Raw genomic sequence first — 20,877 nt, 5'->3', positions numbered from 1 at the left:
ATCACCATCCCACTATACAGTCATGCGAGGCCACACAGAAACTAAGGTTACGAAACACAAATTCCCTCACACTGCCGGTGTGACAACATTTCCATGGAAAGTGATTTTCTCTCGAGTGACTCCTCTTTTGTTTTTTACACAAACACAAATCCGGACTGAAGAGGAGGAAGAAATGCAGATGGGGGTTGCATCCATATACCCGACTGAATGTTTCTTCTAAGGAGTTTCCCTCTTGTCAAAAGGACTATACTTTGTGCCCTGCAGCTGGCTGAATGTTTTCCATTTAAAAGAAGATCTTCATAAGTTTTTCAAGTAATTTAAAATTAAGCAATAAGCCCTGCTACAGACAGGCCTGTTCTGACTTTTAAATCCCAAAGCAATATCAATCCAAAAATGAGTTCAGGCTGCAAGCAGCGTTGGTTGGGTCCTCACATCCTTACTGTTCTGTGAATCTAAGCAAGTCCACCAGGTGGCGCTGTGACTGACAGTGTATTTTGGCCTATGGATGTGATGAGGGCCGGACTCTGATCGCATTTGTAAAGTTTGAGGCAAATTGGAGCATGTACAGGTCAGTTACACAGCACTTCCTGTTTCATGGCGAAACATTGAAATTCTTTCCACGCCTCAGACTTTCGCAGAGCATTTTGATGACGTTTCATCACCCATGCCTGCTCTACATCCTGGCCAAATTTGAGATCTGTTGAGGTTTACTCTGATTTTATATCTTTCGGAAATGTACAAAACTTGGTCCAAAATTTGTACAAAATGGCCAACTTCCTGTTGTGGTTAAGGTATGGTGGTCAGGTCCATTTTCATTCATTTTGACGAGTTACATGTGCATACCAAATTTCATAGCTGTAGGTGACACGTGCAGGCCGTAGTTCTACAATTCTACAATTCTACAATTTCATTTAGCAGACGCTTTTGTCCAAAGCGACGTACAACACAAGCAAGAATTCAGACATAAGGAAAAACCTGTAGTAAGTGCAAAAAGTGCTTCAAGTGCGATTGGTCAAAGGTTGCAGAAGAATTGCCAACCAACCCCCCCCCCCACCACCACCACCACCACCACCCCTTTTTTTTAAAATCTTTGTCAGCGCTAAATAAATGCTGGGTTTTCCTGTTCAAAATTGTCCAGGTGGCGATATTGAGCTATTTTGGCACACACCTATGCAATTTCCCCAAAAATATCTTTTTTTTTTTTTTTTTTTTTTGCTGGTCCTGATTTGAGGGCAAAATTTCACACGTTTTCCAGTATTTTTAGGTCTTCAAAACTGTGATTCAAAAGACAGACAAAGAATGAAAAATACTAAACCCATGGGTTTCAGTGCGGTCTTTGCACCATTTGGTGCTCGGACCCTAATGTGTCCATAAACACTTTTTGTCGAGTTGTGGAGCGGAACATTACGCAGAGAGTCACCGAATCACACACCAGATCACCTAACTTGAGCTGAAGGGCTGCACTGCATGAACTGATGAATGATAAAGACGCCGTCATCAAACCAGCTGATGACGGTGGTGATATTGGTGTTCAGTGTGCTAATAAACACAGGCAGGACATTCTAATGTTGAATTTTACAGAAAGTTAAATCTTGACCCCCACCACTACTTTTCAAATGGAAATAATCTCTTACCTTGAAAATAATGAAAAGTTGAAACTCAGACTCAGAATTAGATGTTTTCTTATATTGTAAACACCATTTACGGCCTGTTGCCTAAAATACACAAATTACTCAGCAACCCTTCAGGCCGTCCCATAGTGGCACAGACGGACTCCCTGTGTTTTTTCTTTATTAAGCTGTTTGAAATTCTATTTTGTGTATATTTGAGTCACGTCTGTCTCTCTCATACGTACCTGTGAGACCTTTCCCTGCATTGGAGTGGTGGTTCCCTCTAATCAGATTTCCTGGGGGGTGAAGTTCCCCCAGGTGGCATTGTCAGTCATTTGGCAGTGAGCCAAAGCACATAGCATTGCCACACTGACAATTATTTGTGAGCGATACAGATTCTCAGCTGAGGGAAAGTGTTTCATCTGTAAACCTGTTGAGCTGAAAGTTACTAAAATGACTGAATGAAGCAGTCACAGTATCGCACACTGTATGCGTCGAGCTGCTGCAGAACATGTACTCAGCTGGTGATGCAGAAAATGCATAGATATGTTTTGCCCTGATTTGCTGACAAAGCTGTTTTACTCTGTTGATGCTTCAGCAGATTGAACACAGATTACTCTACTGGTATTTGTAACAGAATAATGAATGAACAACATTAATTTCACTTTGTCTTGGCCACACATTAAAGTAATATCTTGCATTATGGGACAGTGTCAGTCCCAAATGCACAATATGAAGTTTAAAGTTAACAGCTCTAAAGTGCAGCTGCACTGATCAATAAAATAAACATTGCATACGTTTACGAGTTTTCTACAAGCATTGCTTTCTTGCAGTAGCCGCAGAAATCACTTCTTATATACCTCTTTGTTCTCCGTTAAAACAACCTGTTGACTGAAGCAGCTGAACATGAGTCACATGATCGTCTCCTTTTACATGAGCTCACAGAGTCCCGAGCAGGAATCCTCAGTGAACAAAGAACGTTGATTACTGCCTTTGTGATACTCTTTAACACTGAGGTTTTTGTCAAGCTGACAAAACTGTCCTTTCTTGATTTGCAGAATTAGTGTTAACAGATTTGAGATCTATTTAAAGAAGTTTCTGAGGTATATGTGTTATTTGATAACTTTTTTGAAACACATTTGTTTAGTTTAACGTGTATCTTTGTATCATGAGTCATTGTTCCGTCTGGACCACTGAAGATGTCCCCCGTTACACTTCAGGACACCACATCAGTCTGCAGCGCCTCTCTTCTGGAGAGGAGGAAGTCTTCAGGTGTTGGCATCAATGCAGATGAGACTGTGGTAAAAACGCTGGCTGTAGAGAAACAGGAAGACAAATCGAGGAACCCTCCGAAGACGATGCAGAGGTCGTCAGCGATGTGTTGTGGACTGTGACAGTCAGAGCAGAAGTACATAGATCAAGTTCACAAACTTCTCCTGTATGTAAATAAACATTACAATGCAGAAAGAAGATCACGGGTAAGATTTCACTGTGTTAAAAGGTAGTTTTACTAGTAGTACCGTGGATGTGCCGGCAGAATTATCACAGTGAGCCCAGCTGATGAGCAACAGTTGTGACTGGATGTCTTTAACAAAAACACTTGTCCATTTTAATGTTGTACAACGCTGTTTATAGAATAGAAATGCTTTATTAATCTCCAGTGGGAAAGTTGGTTGCTATAGCAGAAAGAGTACAGTTCCCACCTTAAATACAGATAAACAAAAATAAGCTAAAATGTGCAGTAAATCAAAATAAATTTTATATATATACATATAGGCATGTTTTCACGGCAATCACAGCCCACACAGTGATAATGATTGCTGAATGCTGATGCAGTGATTGTGTCATTAAAAAAATTTCATACTTTCTGCAGCATTAGTGTTTCACTTGCATGGGCTCCAGAAAATATTCAAACCAATGCCAAATAAGAAAATCAGTGTTTTAAACAATTTTTCTCCAATTCAAATTATTCAGTTGGATTGAAAAGCAGCACATGCAGTGGTCAAAAAAATCTAAATTATGTTTTAGTGTAAAGAGGGATGGAAAATTCACAGGCCTGACAGCCTTGAGTACTGCAAATAGAGGTTGAAGTTGCAGTCAATCTGGAGATTTTTGAGTAGTTTTAGCCCAGCCATGACTTTCTAGACCAAATACTTCCAGAGATACAGCAAAACAGTGTTACAAACAGGCACTATATAACGAAGGAAACCATTGAAAGTATTTATTTATTTTTACAATGGAATACTGCTCCAATGTGTTACCAAAAAATATAAAATACACCACCCAGAAAAAAGTTTGTGTTGCTAAATTGCATTACAATAGCTACACCACTTGTAGGTTCAGTTGCAAATATCCATGTTCCAGTAAAATATTTACAGGGTATCAAGTGCACTTGACAGATAGAAATATGACAAAATAAAAGTCTTCTATGAGAAAATATAGGAGTATTGTAGGAAATATATATTTCACAATAAAATTCCATGAACATTTTGCTATAAAACGCCAGCTTTAGGACAAAAACAAAATGTTTCAGTTTGAAACTTATGAAGTAGCCTATTTTCCCAGAAATAGCGTGGCAAAATTGTTTCGAGAAAAGCAATTCGACGATATGAAATGCATGGCTTTTTAAAAATCTCACCAAAAGTGTACTTTTCCACATAATTTTCACAAAGTGAACAAATTACTAATTTTCAGTGCGTCAAAAGGCTTCAAAATATACAGGAGTTTTTGCACAAAATACAGGAATTTATAGGCATTGCTGGAAATACTAAGGATATTGGGAAGTCACTGATTTCTAAATAGAACTGTTTTAGTAAAGGACTCTAAGTCGATGTGCTGGTCGAATGCCACCGCTGCCTGGCTGGTTTGGGTTGTCCTCCTCACCATAGACATAATAAAGAGTAGATGCCGCTCGGGGCGCTGCGCAGCGAGAAATACGGCCGCCATCTTAGTCTGGTCAAGCTTCCCGTACGCTCCAGTCATTACTATGGTGATTCAGCCACTGATCTATAAATAAATATTTATAGATCAGTGGATTCAGCGATGCCGGAGCACTGTGCGGCGTATTCCTGTGCCAATAGGCGGACGGTAGCGAGCAGAGCTCAAGGAATAACTTTTCACAGGTAGGATTAAACGTTTTTTCAACATTACACCTGACTGTAGTCATTTGCAAACAGCTCGCTTATTCAGAATTACAGCAACTTAGGTGTATTAGCAACAGATTTGCATTAGCTTGAAAAACTTTTGTTTGGGAGAGGTTCTAAGAAACTTTAAGGAATAAAATAGAAAGAAGAAGGAAGAAAGTGAGATTTTTTTCTAAAGATTGTTTTGTGATGATCTCCTGTTTCATTTTGAAGATTTCCTAAAGACAGAAATGTGAGGAAGAAGTGGGAGATCGCTCTAAGGAGGGAGAAATTCACAGCAAGTGACTCATCTGTGCTGTGTAGTGAACACTTCAGAGAGCAGGATTTCGACAGGACAGGACAGGTTGTCCGCCTTAGAGATGGCGTTATTCCATCCATCTTTAAGTTTCCAGATCACCTCCAAAGAGTAGGTGCATCACAATAAGGCTGTTAGCATTGTTGAAGGGAAATATTCTATTGATTACAGGGCATAAATTACTTATAATTGTGATTATCTATCTATCTATCTATCTATCTATTTCTGTCTTGTCTTCATTTTAGCCAGAAAAAAGCAGGAACACATCTGCCTCCAGAAGATCTGAGGAGAGCCTGTCTGAGATTCCTCAGGATGACCCGGTGGCCTCAACCTCACATTCAGAACCTCAGCCTAAAGATGTAAGTATTTCAATTTTACATATAAGCATGTCATAATGGTTTTAGAGACTGGTAGCGGATTTGACAGCTGATGACTTTTAGAAATAATGTGAGCCCTGTGTCATGTGTGATACAGCTAGTAAAACATAACTCAAACAATGTTCATCTCTCCTTATCCTGGGATCACAGCTATGTAATGCCTTCCTCCCCAACTGCTTTAAAGGCCAGATTCTCCGGAGCTTTGGAAAGAGTTAATATATTGGAGCGAGAAAAAAGAATGCCAAGGCGCGTGAAAAGAAGACCAACGTGAAGAGTCTTCTAGCACAATTAAGTGAAAAGAACCTCATTACTGAAGAGCTCAAAGACAGACTTGAGTTCTACTCAGGTAAGATGAAATTACCACTGTGAAATGTATTTATTAGCTAAAACTTTTAGTCATAATTGAAGGTGACTTGTGAATTTTGCCTCATACTATTTCAGATCTTAAACTAGACTTCATGGCCAGGCGTGGTCATGAGTACGCAAAGGAGAACAGAGAATTCGCCCTGACACTACATCTTCATAGTCCTAAGGCATACAAATACCTCAGAGACACTATGAATTTTTCCCTCCCCCATCCACATACACACGTGGACAAAATTGTTGGTACCCCTCAGTTAAAGAAGGAAAAACCCACAATTCTCACTGAAATCACTTGAAACTCACAAAAGTAACAATAAATAAAAATTTATTGAAAATTAAATAATCAAAAACAGCCATTACTTTTGAATTGTTGATTAACATAATTATTTTAAAAAAACAAACTAATGAAACAGGCCTGGACAAAAATGATGGTACCTCTATAAAAGATTGAAAACTATTTGACCAGAGTGACATGATTAACTCAGGTGTGTCATTTAATTGACATCACAGGTGTTTCCAAACTCATAATCAGTCAGTCTGCCTATTTAAAGGGAGACAAGTAGTCACCCTGCTGTTTGGTGAAAAGGTGTGTACCACACTGAACATGGACAACAGAAAGCGAAGGAGAGAATTGTCCCAGGACATCCGAAAAAAAATGATAGACAAACATCTTAAAGGTAAAGGCTATAAGACCATCTCTAAACAGCTTGAAGTTCCTGTGACAACAGTGGCTCATATTATTCAGAAGTTCAAGACCCACGGGACAGTAGCCAACCTCCCTGGACGTGGCCGCAAGAGGAAAATTGATGACAAATTGAAGAGACGGATCGTTGGAATTGTATCCAAAGAGCCCAGAGCAACCTCCAAAGAAATTAAAGGTGAACTCCAAGGCCAAGGTACATCAGTGTCAGATCGCACCATTCGTCGTTGTTTGAGCCAAAGTGGACTTCATGGGAGACGACCAAGGAGGACACCACTGCTGAAAAAAACTCATAAAAAAGCCAGACTGGAATTTGCAAAAATGCAAGTTGACAAGCCACAAAGCTTCTGGGAGAATGTCCTTTGGACAGATGAGACCAAACTGGAGCTTTTTGGTAAGGCACATCAACTCTATGTTCATAGACTCAAAAAGCAAGCATACGAAGAAAAGAACACTGTCCCTACGGTGAAACATGGAGGAGGCTCAGTAATGTTTTGGGGCTGCTTTGCTGCATCTGGCACAGGGTGTCTTGAAAGTGTGCAAGGTACGATGAAATCTGAAGACTATCAAGGCATTCTGGAGAGAAATGTGCTGCCTAGTGTCAGAAAGCTTGGTCTCAGTCGCAGGTCATGGGTCTTCCAACAGGACAACCATCCAAAACACACAGCCAAAAACACCCAAGAATGGCTGAGAGAAAAGCGTTGGACTATTCTAAAGTGGCCTTCTATGAGCCCAGATCTGAATCCCATTGAACATATGTGGAAGGAGCTGAAACATGCCATTTGGAGAAGACACCCATCAAACCTGAGACAACTGGAGCTGTTTGCTCATGAGGAGTGGGCCAAAATACCTGTTGACAGCTGCAGAACGCTCATTGACAAATACAGAAATCGTTTAATTGCAGTGATTGCCTCAAAAGGTTGTGCAACAAAATATTAAGTTATGGGTACCATCATTTTTGTCCAGCCCTATTTCATTAGTTTGTTTTTTTAAATAATTATGTTAATCAACAATTCAAAAGTGATGGCTGATTTTGATTATTTAATTTTCAATAAATTTTTATTTATTGTTACTTTTGTGAGTTTCAAGTGATTTCAGTGAGAATTGTGGGTTTTTCCTTCTTTAACTGAGGGGTACCAACAATTTTGTCCACGTGTGTACATTACAAAGGTAGTCAAAATGTTATCAAATTCAGTTTCGGGAAGTTAAATACAGTAGCATATTCTATATGTTAAACTGCTCTTTTTCAATATTTTTTGTACAGGTGGCTTTGTTCTGTGGATGACAAGCCTGGCCTGAACAAAATTATGCTGGATATGCTGGAGAAAAGACGGACGGACGACCAAGCTAAATATGGGCGTGTTGCAGTCATGTTAGATTCCATGGCCATAAGAAAACATGTGCAATATAATCCGCACAAGCAGTCAATGTCTGGCTTTGTAGACATGGGTGATGGAAACAATGAGACTGATGTTGCTACTGAGGCGCTTGTGTTCCTGGTGGTTGGCCCTCAAGGACATTGGAAGGCTCCCATTGCATATTACCTGAAGAAGACTCTGTCTCCAGACACACAAAGGGTCCTTCTCACTCATGCTTTGGAGGAGCTGCATGCATGGGGTATTCAGGCGGTATGTGTCACAATGGATGGCCATGCTACAAACATCAGCATGTGCAATCAACTTGGTTGTGAGCTGAGGGGTAACCCACAAGAACCACTTAAAACCAGTTTCCCACATCCGTGGACTGGTGACCAAGTATTTATAATGATGGACGCATGCCACATGCTGAAGTTGGCACGTAATATGTTGCAGGTAAATTATTATTATTATTGTATACCTATTTGTACAAGTTATGTCTCTGCTACTAAAAAATAACTTAATATTTTTGTGTGTTCAGTTGCACATTTATTACTGGATGTGAAGATCAAAATTGTGCTGTTTGTACTTGTTTGAGCAGTAACCAATTCTTTCTCTGCAGTCGTACAGTCCGATTGCATCTACCAGTGGACAGATAAATTGGAGGTACATCGATCAGCTCAATGATGTGCAAAAAAAAGATGGACTGCATGCTGCAAATAAAATTACAGACCAGCATGTCCACTTTGAGAACCAGAAAATGAAGGTTTCCCTCGCTGCACAAACACTGAGTCGCTCAGTGTCAGTGGCTCTCCGCACAATGCAAGATCTTGGGTACTCTCAGTTCAGAGACTGTGAGGCAACAGCAGATTTCATCGAGGTAATTCCCTAATAATTCTGACTGTATCATAGGTTTTTTTCATAAACATAAGGTTTTTTTGATATTTAACTGACATGACATTTATATGCCACTATTTTTTTTTTTTATAGATGATTGACAGTCTCTTTGATATTATGAAGGGACGCAATCCTCGTGCCAAAGGATTCAAAGCTCCTTTCAGTGCTTTGAATTTGATAGAGAGGAAAGCATTTTTGTCAAGGGCCAGAGAGCACTTGCTCACTTTGGCGACAAAAGATGGAACACCCCTCCACCGCTCCAAGAGGTCTATTAAAAAAAAGAGCATTAAAGTTGAAAGTTCAAGAAAATTACTGCATGAGTTCATTGAAACAGTTCCAGTTTTTGTTCCATGCATCGAGTTCATAAGATGCCTCATTCTCTATCAGGTTCATATGATACAGTGCATTTTCTTTTTGTTTTGTCTGCCAACATGATGCTCTTTAATTACAATGTTTTTCTGTGTCCAGCTGTATTAGTCAAAATTAACGTGTATTCAGTGTTTTTCAGGTCCCAGATGCATATAAATCAGTTTTTTTCCCCCAACATTAAGATTTGTCTGTGTCAAAAAGAGAGTTTGCATGTAGGAGGGATGTTGTCGTTTTCTGCCGCTTATCCTGGTCCGGGTCGCAGGGCCAGCAGCTTCAGGAGGAAGGCCCAGATCTCGCATTCCCAAGCCAGGCAAGAGATATAATCCCTCCACCTGGTCCTGGATCAGCCACGAGGCCTCCTCTCGGGAGGCGTCCAGAAGGCATCCTGACCAGATGCCCGAGCCACCTCAGCTGACTCCGGTTAAAGAAAAAAAAATTCTGTTCTGGTTAAAATTTAAATCTGCAGTTTTGTTTTCATTTGAATTGTCTTATATTAAGTGTGTTGCAGGTCCTAGATGCTTCTAAATGGGTATGTATTATACAACATCATGTACATGTAACGCAAAATGGTAAGTATTGCATATGTTCTTGTTCTCAAGTTTTTATCTGCTCTGGTAGCTGCTTTTCCTTCTCCGAGTTTGCACCCAAGAAATGCAACTTTTTTCTTTTGCAGGTATTTGTCTGTCATTGGATTTGTCATTAACATCGACACACTGATGGTAATGATTCCAGAGCTCCTCCAAGTTCAGCGGTATGTTCTAACATACAGATTTAGCCAGGATCACTTGGAACTCCTGTTTAATTCCATCAGAGTGTCAGGTAGGCTCTTTTAATGAAATGAATTCAGAAAATATACTTAACGAATGTTTATATTTTATGTCATGTGAGCAATGCATGTATTGTCTGCCTGTTTTACATGCAAGGTGGCTGGAATAAAAACCCCTCTGCGAGCCAGTTCCAGGCCATTTTCTGCCGCTTGATGGTTCGATGTGGTGTGTCACCCAGTGAGACTGGCAATGTTGCAGCCCAAGATCAGACTGTGTCCCTAGCTGCAGTAGAGATGTCCTCTCCAGAAACAGCTGAAGAACATCCATCTCCATTTGCAAACATTTCGGCCGTTGTGACAGATCACAGTTACCTGCCCACTCGGTTTGGGGGACTGGTGGAAAATGCCATAGTCTACATCGCAGGATTTGTGGTCCGGCAAATTCTGCAAAAGCTGTCCTGTGATATATGCCGTGCAAGCTTGGTGAGAGATGCTGTACCGTTGTGGAGTTGAAACAACGAGACGGGGGATGTAGGTGAGTCGAAAACTTTACTGGTTTCTCTCCACTTCACAACACCTTCAACACCACTACATGTGTGTCCATTAACTGGCAAAAACCTAAAACATCACCCGCCAGAAATCCCGGAACCGGAAAACTAGATTCTTAAAGGCAAAAGTCCTCTTTGGTGAATGTCTCTTCTCCTTTACCGAGTGGATCCACCACACAGGCCCCCCCAGAATTCACCAAAACCGACAATCAAAAACGGTGCAACTACTAACCACAGGGACCGAAACAAAAGAAACAGTCAACGACGTGGGGGGCGAACCAGCCGCCCGAAACGGCTACGCTGCGTCGGAACGTGGCCACCGGAGACCGGAGGCCCGACTGGCGGCTGGGCCCGGTCCGAAACCGGAGGGCGCCCCCTCCGCGGAGGAAGGGCCAACTGAACCGGCTCCTCCACGTCCATGTGGGCAGGTTTGAGACGGTCTACAGTGACCCGCTCTGGCCTACCGCCCATGTCCACGACAAAGTTCTTAGCACCCGCCTCCAGGACGCGGAAGGGCCCGTCGTAGGGGGGCCGCAGCGGAGTCCGATGGCCATCGTGCCTGATGAAAACGTACTTCGCGGACGGCAGGTCCTTGGGCACGTAGGACTGTAGAAGACAGTGGCTAGCTGTCGGAACAGGAACGAAGGCGTCGGCAGCGGCCCGGGACACAGTACGATGAGAGGCGGCCGACCAGGGAGCCGTGGTGTCGGGAAGGAACTCCCCGGGGACCCGTAGGGGCTGACCGTACACCAGCTCAGCGGACGAGGCCTTGAGGTCCTCCTTGGGGGCAGAGCGAAGGCCAAGCATGACCCACGGAAGGCGGTCAACCCAGTTACCGTCTGTAAGACCGGCCCGAAGAGCGGCTTTCATGTCGCGATGAAAACGCTCACACAGTCCATTGCCCTGCGGATTGTACGCCGTAGTGCGGTGAATCTTCACCCCCAGGTGGTCAGCGACCGCAGTCCAGAGCTCTGACGTGAACTGGGGGCCCCGGTCACTCGTGATGTCACCAGGCGTCCCAAACCGGGCCACCCAGCACCCGATGAACGCCTGGGCGACGTCCGCTGCTGTGGTGGAAGAGAGAGGGACAGCTTCAGGCCACCTGGTCGTCCTATCCACCATTGTGAGCAGGTGAGTGTATCCGTGGGAGGGGGGGCAGAGGGCCCACCAGGTCCACATTCACATGGTCGAATCGCCTCTCAGGCACCACGAAAGGTGCCAAAGGGGCTTTGGTATGACGGTGCACTTTGGCCCGCTGGCACGGCACACACGAGCCAGCCCAAGCTCTAACGTCCTTCCGGAGGCCGGGCCAAACAAACTTGCCACCCACCAGCTTAGCCGAGGCCTTCACACCCGGGTGGGAAAGACCATGGATGGCGTCGAAAACCCGACGGCGCCAAGCAGCAGGTACCAGAGGGCGCGGACAACCGGTGGAGGTGTCGCAGAGGAGGGTTGCGTTGGCCAGACCGAACGCCACATCGGTCAGCTGCAGTGCAGTAGGGGCCGAACGGTAGGCTTGGACCACGGAATCCGCGGCTTGGTCCGCCGCCATTGCGGCATAATCCAACCCCAGGTGGACAGACCCCACAACTGCCCGAGAGAGGCAGTCGGCGACAAAGTTGTCCTTGCCGGACAAGTGCCTGATGTCAGTGGTGAACTCCGAGATCGCGGAGAGCTGCCGCTGCTGACGGCCAGACCACGGCTCCGAGGCCTTGGCCATGGAGAAAGTCAGCGGCTTGTGGTCCACGAAAGCAGTGAACCGCCGACCCTCCAACAGGAACCGAAAGTGTCTAGTGGCAAGGAAAAGGGCCAGCAGTTCTCTGTCGAAGGTGCTGTACTTGCGTTCGTTCTCCCGGAGCTGCCTGGAGAAGAAAGCCAGCGGCTGCCAGGCCCCGCCCACCCACTGCTCACACACCGCCCCCACCGCGTAATCAGAGGCGTCCGTTGTGAGCGCCACTGGAGCAGCGGAAGAGGGGTGCGCCAGCAGAGCAGCGTCGGCCAGGGTGGCCTTGGCGGCGACGAAAGCTTCGTCCATGTCCGCGGACCAGTCCAACACGTCCTTAGGCGCTTTGCCCCGCAGAGCCGCATACAGCGGACGCATGAGGTGGGCGGCACGGGGAATGAAGCGGTTATAGAAGTTCACCATGCCGTTAAATTCCATCAGGGACCTCACAGTGCGGGGGCGGGGGAAAGGGGTGACCGCCTCCACCCTGGCAGGAAGGGGAACGGCTCCCTGCGGCGTGACGTGGTGTCCGAGAAAGGTGATAGAGGACAGACCAAACTGGCACTTAGCTGGGTTGATGATGAGGCCATGGTCGGTGAGCCGCTGGAACAGCTGCTGAAGGTGTGTCATATGCTCCTCAGGGGAAACGCTGGCCACGAGGATGTCGTCCAAGTACACGAACAAAAACGGCATGTCTCGTAACACAGAGTCCATAAGGCGCTGAAACGTCTGTGCCGCGCCTTTGAGGCCAAACGGCATACGTAAGAACTCGAAAAGTCCAAAGGGCGTGATGACAGCCGTTTTTGGAACATCTGCTGGGTGGACCGGCACCTGGTGGTAACCCCGAACCAGGTCCACTTTGGAAAAAATGACGGCCCCCGCCAGGTGGGCAGAAAAGTCCTGTATGTGTGGGACGGGGTATCGGTCAGTGGTAGTGGCATTGTTCAGGCGACGAAAATCGCCGCACGGCCGCCACCCACCATCAGCCTTGGTAACCATGTGCAGGGGGGAAGCCCACGGGCTGTTCGAGCGGCGCACAATGCCAAGGCGCTCCATGGTGGAAAACTCCTCCCTGGCAATGGCAAGCTTGGCCGAGTCGAGACGCCTGGCTCTGGCGTAGACTGGGGAGCCCACGGTAGTAATGTGGTGCTCCACGCCATGTTTAGCCACAGCAGACGAGAAGGTGGGCGTGGTCAGGTCGGGGAACTGGGCGAGCAGACGTTCATACTGGTTACCGGCGGCGAGAGTGTTAGACAGGCAGAGTGCTCCCGCTCCCCCAAGCGTGCATGGGTAAGAGGCAAAAGAGACGGCGTCTATCAGGCGACAGTTCTTAACGTCCACGAGCAGGTTGAAAGCGCAGAGGAAGTCCGCGCCCAGGAGCGGTGTGGACACACCAGCCATAACAAAGTCCCAGCTGAAACGGCGTCCGCCAAAACACACATCCACCGACCTGGTGTTGTACGTACGGATGGGCGTCCCGTTTGCGGCGTCCATCCGCGGTCCGTGTCCACCGGCCATGGTGTCCACGGTCTGAGCCGGCAAGATGCTGCGCTGCGCGCCGGAGTCGACCAGCAACCGCCGGCCGGACAACGAATCAGTGATAAACAGCAGCTTGCAACCACCGCCGACGCCCAGAACCGCTAACGAGCGCCGGCTCCGGCGTTTCCCCGAACCTTGAAACTGCAGGGCTTGCGGCATTGTTTGGCCTTAGCTCCAAACCTGGCATGGTAATAACAGAAACCGTCGTCGGGGTGGCGGCGAGCTGTTACTGCAGCCGCGGTGTCTGCACCACCCTCCGGGAGCGGCATAGGGGTGTCCTGCTGGGGCAGCACGGCATGGACGAACTGTTGGCGGTTGGCTAGGAAAACCCTGTCCGCTACTGCCGCCAGAGCACGGTGGTTCTTGCCGGAGGACAGAGGGGAACTGGCCAACGCCGTACGAACAGGCGCCGGGAGTTGACGCAGAAAAATATGCGTGAAAAGGAACGAAGGATCAGCCGATCCTAGCACAGCCAACATCTTCTCCATTAACTCCGACGGCTTGCCGTCACCGAGGCCGTTGAGGGAAAGCAGGCGGTCAGCCTTCTCCAACTCCGATAGTTCGTACAGCCCCAGAAGGAATGTCTTTAATGCCTCGTACTTGCCGGCTGCTGGTGGAGCTTCCAGCAGCATCATGGCGCGCGCCGTGGTGGAAGCATCCAACGCCGCCACCACATGGAAGTACTTCGTTGCATCCTGCGTAATCCCCCGCAGCTGGAATTGGGCTTCGATGTGCTGGAACCACGGCCGTGGGTTATGTTGCCAAAAGTCGGGCAGCTTGACTGCCGCAGCGTAAACGTTGTTAGCATTCCCGCTAACCGCGTCGGCGGCAGCTACCTGGACTGGAGCTACAGGGACGGCTTCGTGGTCGGACATTGTTCGTGCACGTCGGGGTCACCAATGTGGAGTTGAAACAACGAGACGGGGGATGTAGGTGAGTCGAAAACTTTACTGGTTTCTCTCCACTTCACAACACCTTCAACACCACTACATGTGTGTCCATTAACCGGCAAAAACCTAAAACATCACCCGCCAGAAATCCCGGAACCGGAAAACTAGATTCTTAAAGGCACAAGTCCTCTTTGGTGAATGTCTCTTCTCCTTTACCGAGTGGATCCACCACACCGTCATCATTTGATGAAAACTACCACCTGCTGACACTGAAAAACCGTGGTGGCCTTGTGATTCCATCACAAGGTACTGTGAAGGTGTTGAGAGCTGCAGAGAGGGTCATCCGGCAAGCATCAACAAGGCAGGCACCAAAGTTGTCAACAGTCACCTACATCGTCCGGGAGGAGGTTGGAACAGAGGACGTTTTTCATCTTGGGGAACACATTGAGGAGACACAGTTTGGCATCGACAACCACCATTTTACACTGTTGTCATTAGCTGTGTCTGTGCTTCTGAAGATAAGGCTGCACCACATGGCAAAACTCACCTCTCTGGAGCTGCAGAAAGGGCGCACGAGGAAAAAAACCCACCAAAGCAGTCCTCTTTCAAGGCTTTTAGGGCCTGAGCAAATTGATGTAAATATGTAGTTTAGGTGCTGTCCTGTTAAGGTAGGGTTGTGTCATGTACAAAAATAATACTTTTGGCGTTACAGTACTTGTTTGTTCACAGTGTATATATGACAACAAATTGAATATCATCTCATCTGTTCTTGTGTTTAACTTGAAAGTGTGCAATTTTTTGATATGTAGGCAATATATTTGTGTGTATTTCTTCATTTTTCCAATTATTAAAATAGACAGTCTGCTTCTATATGACATTATATTATATTATGACATGTGTATATAAATAGATATATAAAATTAAACTAAATAAAATATAATCAATATATATATATATTAAATTAGCCTATTAAAACCGCCAGTTATTAATAATTACTGAGACATAGCAGGAACCTACCTCTAAACCTAAATATATCCTTGATTAATTATTATACTATGGCATCTACAGCTGCTGCCGGCATCTTCTAAAATATTATTTTATTCATTGTAAGTATTGGAAAACGCCAAAAATTGTGGCCTCTATCATGCCTCTTTGAATGACGTTTGCAGATTAAAAAAAATTGCATATTATTGAGCGAACTATGATTCATTTAATGCGCTGAGACTTCATTGCGCCGGTTAAACAGCGGTGCAGAGGGAGGCTGGCGACTGGACCAAGATGGCGGCCGCATTTCTCGTCAGCGCCCATTCGTGGTAGTGGCCGATGCGGGGTCTACTCTTTATTATGTCTATGATGGTAACACAAAGACGCCTACTGTCATGGAGGTAGCGCTGTGGCACAGGTTGCAACTATCAAGGATCGCTGCTGCTTCCAGAAGACGAAAGCGTCCCACTTTTTTTTCACTCACATGTTTTCCAATCCTATTATCTGGCATTTCAAATCCAACAAATGAATGAATGAATAAATGAATTCTGTCAGTTGTGTTCAAATTTTAAGGTGTCAGGGGGTGCACAATTAAATCAAACATCAGCAGAGAAGAAGATTTGTTTCTTTTGTTTTATCTTTTTTCACCACTCTTTTTGTGATGTTCTGTCAGTGTGAAAAAGGCGTGGGAGAAATAAAGGACGCATGTAGAGCTCACATCAATATGCCGTTTCCTCCTCCATTTCAACGTTGCACTTCCTGAAAAAGTTGTCCAGAGTGAGCATCGATGCAGACTCGCTATTTAAGGGCTGAACAATCCACTGCCCCTCCGCACAACGCGGTTTGGGACCCTCCGCGGGAACGCGCAAACGGAGGGGTAGTGTGTAGGGATAGTGTGTAGGGGGGCGGTTTGGGATTCAGCCAGTGTGTAGGGGGCGGTCCTCTGTGCTCTCTCGTTTGCGTCATCTGACATTTCCGGTAAAAAAAAAAAATTAAAAAAAGAACCGCTCAGTCCGCGCGCGCTCAGTTGATTCCCGCCGACACGCCGTCCGTCCGTCAGTCTGACCGGGACACCTGCTCCGACCCTCAGGTGAGCTCCGTCTGCTCTGTTTTCGTCTTTCTCATCTGAATTTAATGGTTTTCTAAGGGACTTCTGAATGGCTCCTGCTTTTGGTCTAACTGCTAACTGACCACGTGTTGGTTCATTCATCAGAATCCATCAGAATTTAATCATCAACTCAGTTTAACTTGAGAATTAGTTTAAAATGATAACCCGTGAAGCTACTACAAGCCAAACACATCAGCCTGGGTTTCCTAACCAAAGCTACACGTGTGCTTGACATTAATGTGACTTTTGCTGAAGTTTTTTTTTTTGGCGATTTTTAGTTTCGTTTTCAAACGGATCAGCTGATTGGAGGATCCAGCTTCAGTCAGAAACTACTACCACTGACTGATGTTAATAAAAAGAGACCATAGTGAGTTAAATAATGTGTTAAGTTCACTGCTGCAGGCAGGAAATACATGAATGAACTGATTTGAGATGATGTCGCAACCAGATGAGTCACAGCCTGTTACAGTGGGGAGTTTTTTATTCCTGATGTGGCTTTACACGAGTTACAAAAAGGAATTCATCTTTGAATATACCGTACAGCAGGTTTATGTTACAGTACACCTGCATGTACACGGTTCTAAAATGACACCAGAGCCTTCTCAGTTGTGGGTGGAGTCTGTCTGCATGTCTGCATATAGAAAATAATCAACAGAGGATCTTTATTGTGAGTCAGGATACAGAAAGATCATCTAAAAGTCAGTAATCAGGTCAGAAGGAGCCTTTCATCAGAGCTGCACTGACTCCAGAGAAAGTCCAACTGTTAAAGGAGTCATGAGTGGAAATTACATTTTCTGCTTAGACCAGAGCTGTCAGTTTATACAGTAACTGAGGGACTTTTGAAGTCCATGGGATATATCTGCATACCGTAAAACAGGGCTATAAGGGACAGCGGAGTAATAAGGGACATTTTTCCGGAAAATATTTTAAATGTAATTCTGCGGTTTTTACCTAGATTTCTTTAAGAATTCATGGATAATTGATAAAAACAACACAAAACCGCATCCTGCTCAACATAAAAACCACAGAATTACATTTAAAACATTTTCCGGAAAAATGTCCCTTATTACCCCGCTGTCCCTTATAGCCCCGTTTTACGGTACATTTTTATTACAAGTAAAAAAAAGTAATGTTTTTTATGTTTATTATGATCATGTCTTTACAAATTGCACATTCATTATGGAAGCAATCACTTATTATTGGAAAATGACTGGATGCCACTAAAATGTCAACTATGTTACAAAAAGTCCTGCAATTACACACGTGGACAAAATTGTTGGTACCCCTCAGTTAAAGAAGGAAAAACCCACAATTCTCACTGAAATCACTTGAAACTCACAAAAGTAACAATAAATAAAAATTTATTGAAAATTAAATAATCAAAATCAGCCATCACTTTTGAATTGTTGAGTAACATAATTATTTAAAAAAAACAAACTAATGAAATAGGGCTGGACAAAAATGATGGTACCCATAACTTAATATTTTGTTGCACAACCTTTTGAGGCAATCACTGCAATTAAACAATTTCTGTATTTGTCAATGAGCGTTCTGCAGCTGTCAACAGGTATTTTGGCCCACTCCTCATGAGCAAACAGCTCCAGTTGTCTCAGGTTTGATGGGTGTCTTCTCCAAATGGCATGTTTCAGCTCCTTCCACATATGTTCAATGGGATTCAGATCTGGGCTCATAGAAGGCCACTTTAGAATAGTCCAACGCTTTTCTCTCAGCCATTCTTGGGTGTTTTTGGCTGTGTGTTTTGGATGGTTGTCCTGTTGGAAGACCCATGACCTGCGACTGAGACCAAGCTTTCTGACACTAGGCAGCACATTTCTCTCCAGAATGCCTTGATAGTCTTCAGATTTCATCGTACCTTGCACACTTTCAAGACACCCTGTGCCAGATGCAGCAAAGCAGCCCCAAAACATTACTGAGCCTCCTCCATGTTTCACCGTAGGGACAGTGTTCTTTTCTTCGTATGCTTGGTTTTTGAGTCTATGAACATAGAGTTGATGTGCCTTACCAAAAAGCTCCAGTTTGGTCTCATCTGTCCAAAGGACATTCTCCCAGAAGCTTTGTGGCTTGTCAACATGCATTTTTGCAAATTCCAGTCTGGCTTTTTTATGAGTTTTTTTCAGCAGTGGTGTCCTCCTTGGTCGTCTCCCATGAAGTCCACTTTGGCTCAAACAACGACGAATGGTGCGATCTGACACTGATGTACCTTGGCCTTGGAGTTCACTTTTAATTTCTTTGGAGGTTGCTCTGGGCTCTTTGGATAAAATTCCAACGATCCGTCTCTTCAATTTGTCATCAATTTTCCTCTTGCGGCCACGTCCAGGGAGGTTGGCTACTGTCCCGTGGGTCTTGAACTTCTGAATAATATGAGCCACTGTTGTCACAGGAACTTCAAGCTGTTTAGAGATGGTCTTATAGCCTTTACCTTTAAGATGTTTGTCTATCATGTTTTTTCGGATGTCCTGGGACAATTCTCTCCTTCGCTTTCTGTTGTCCATGTTCAGTGTGGTACACACCTTTTCACCAAACAGCAGGGTGACTACTTGTCTCCCTTTAAATAGGCAGACTGACTGATTATGAGTTTGGAAACACCTGTGATGTCAATTAAATGACACACCTGAGTTAATCATGTCACTCTGGTCAAATAGTTTTCAATCTTTTATAGAGGTACCATCATTTTTGTCCAGGCCTGTTTCATTAGTTTGTTTTTTTAAATAATTATGTTAATCAACAATTCAAAAGTAATGGCTGTTTTTGATTATTTAATTTTCAATAAATTTTTATTTATTGTTACTTTTGTGAGTTTCAAGTGATTTCAGTGAGAATTGTGGGTTTTTCCTTCTTTAACTGAGGGGTACCAACAATTTTGTCCACGTGTGTATATATTGACCCATCCAGAATGACTTGAAAATCATCAATAAATACTAAAAATTAGTCCAGAATGACATGAAATTTTTCCTTAAATGACTTGAAAATGATCCCAAAGACATGAAAATGATCCAAAATGACAAGAAATGATCCATGCTGACGTAAAACTTGTTGAAAGTGACTCGGAAATTGTCCAAAATGACAAGAAAATTGTCCAAGTCAATATATAATTAACGGACAAGTTGTTTTGGTCATAAAGTTAAATATTCTCTGGTTCAGTTCCAGGTGACTAAATGTTGTGTTCCTTTGTAGACACTCTGTGATCTGGAAGTTGTGATGTGGAAATGATAAACTGAGGATGAATGTTGATGGAATGTAACTTATTTTTCTTGAGAAATTTCATGTTGTTAAAATAAATAGTTCATTAAATGTGAACATTTTCAGAATGGAAAGCAAAAATTAAGGTAAACAATGTCTTTTATGTGAACCGCATATTCTGTAATGAAATTTACTTTAATTTTAGGCTCAATATCTTTCTGAATGCTTTTATTTATTCACTAAAGCTGTGTAACATTTTTAAGTTATTAAGGCATTTATTTAATAAGGCAGAAGAAGAAGAATCAAGACCAGAATACATGTACCCTTATTATTATTATTATTATTATTATTATTGTTACAAGTAAAGCTATTAGAAGTAAAAGTCCACATTCACACTGTAAAGTCAAAGTATTATGAGCAAAGCATCATTTTTTTGCACACTGGAAAATCTCTTCTCCAATCACTTGGAGTCTTTCTCTGGGTAAAATGAACGTTATACATCAGGGCTGTCCACCATGAGGCCCGTGGTCCAAAAGTAGTCCTCCAGAGGGTCCAATCCGGTCCTCAAAGTGTAAAAATTACAGAGAAGACGTTAACTGCAGATTGTAAATTAGTAAAACTATAAATTTAAAATCATTTCTAGACCATGACAAGTTGTTTGGATCAGAAAGTAAAATACTGGATTTTTTGTCTTGTTTTTGCTGTTTTCATGTCTCATTTTTTTGTCGCTTTTTGTCATTTTGTGTCTTGTTTTGTCTTCCTTTTGGTTGTTTTTTTCATCATTTTGGGTATAAATCATTGTTGTTTTGTCATTTTGTGTCTCGTTTTTGTAAAAATTTGTCTTGTTTTTGTTGTTTTTGATCATTTTTTGTCTGACTTTTGTGTAGGAAACCTGACAGAGAAGAAGGATGTCAAATGAGAAGAAACCTGCTGACCAGTGAGTTGGATGTTTTCTTTGTTTTTCGTCTGAACTTTCTTCATGCTTCCACCTCGTTCAGCTCACTGAGGC

The 20,877-nt window shown here is 43.9% G+C and overlaps 1 protein-coding gene across 2 annotated transcripts in view; it reads left to right on the top strand.

Moving 5' to 3' along the window:
* Nucleotides 1-4,587: 4,587 nt before the first annotated feature.
* LOC110961858 (equilibrative nucleoside transporter 2-like) overlaps nucleotides 4,588-20,877 on the top strand; it is a 28,500-nt gene continuing 12,210 nt past the window's right edge. Inside the window, exons 1-9 of one of the 2 annotated variants that reach the window (XM_051946512.1) lie at nucleotides 4,588-4,732; nucleotides 4,967-5,159; nucleotides 5,294-5,407; nucleotides 5,610-5,771; nucleotides 7,753-8,299; nucleotides 8,466-8,723; nucleotides 8,834-9,928; nucleotides 10,033-10,410; nucleotides 20,756-20,805. In XM_051946512.1, the coding sequence (XP_051802472.1) occupies nucleotides 20,777-20,805 (29 nt within the window). In that variant the 5' untranslated portion in view covers nucleotides 4,588-4,732; nucleotides 4,967-5,159; nucleotides 5,294-5,407; ... (4 more) ...; nucleotides 10,033-10,410; nucleotides 20,756-20,776. Of the gene's footprint in view, nucleotides 4,733-4,966; nucleotides 5,160-5,293; nucleotides 5,408-5,609; nucleotides 5,772-7,752; nucleotides 8,300-8,465; nucleotides 8,724-8,833; nucleotides 9,929-10,032; nucleotides 10,411-16,540; nucleotides 16,650-20,755; nucleotides 20,806-20,877 lie in introns of those variants that run through there. The other variant, XM_022209629.2, reaches the window with a different exon arrangement.

The sequence above is a fragment of the Acanthochromis polyacanthus genome, chromosome 3, assembly GCF_021347895.1.
Source record: "Acanthochromis polyacanthus isolate Apoly-LR-REF ecotype Palm Island chromosome 3, KAUST_Apoly_ChrSc, whole genome shotgun sequence".
Taxonomy (NCBI): domain Eukaryota; kingdom Metazoa; phylum Chordata; class Actinopteri; family Pomacentridae; genus Acanthochromis; species Acanthochromis polyacanthus.
The sequence above is the reverse complement of the archived record's forward strand: the minus strand, read 5'-3'. Positions and strand labels throughout refer to the sequence as shown.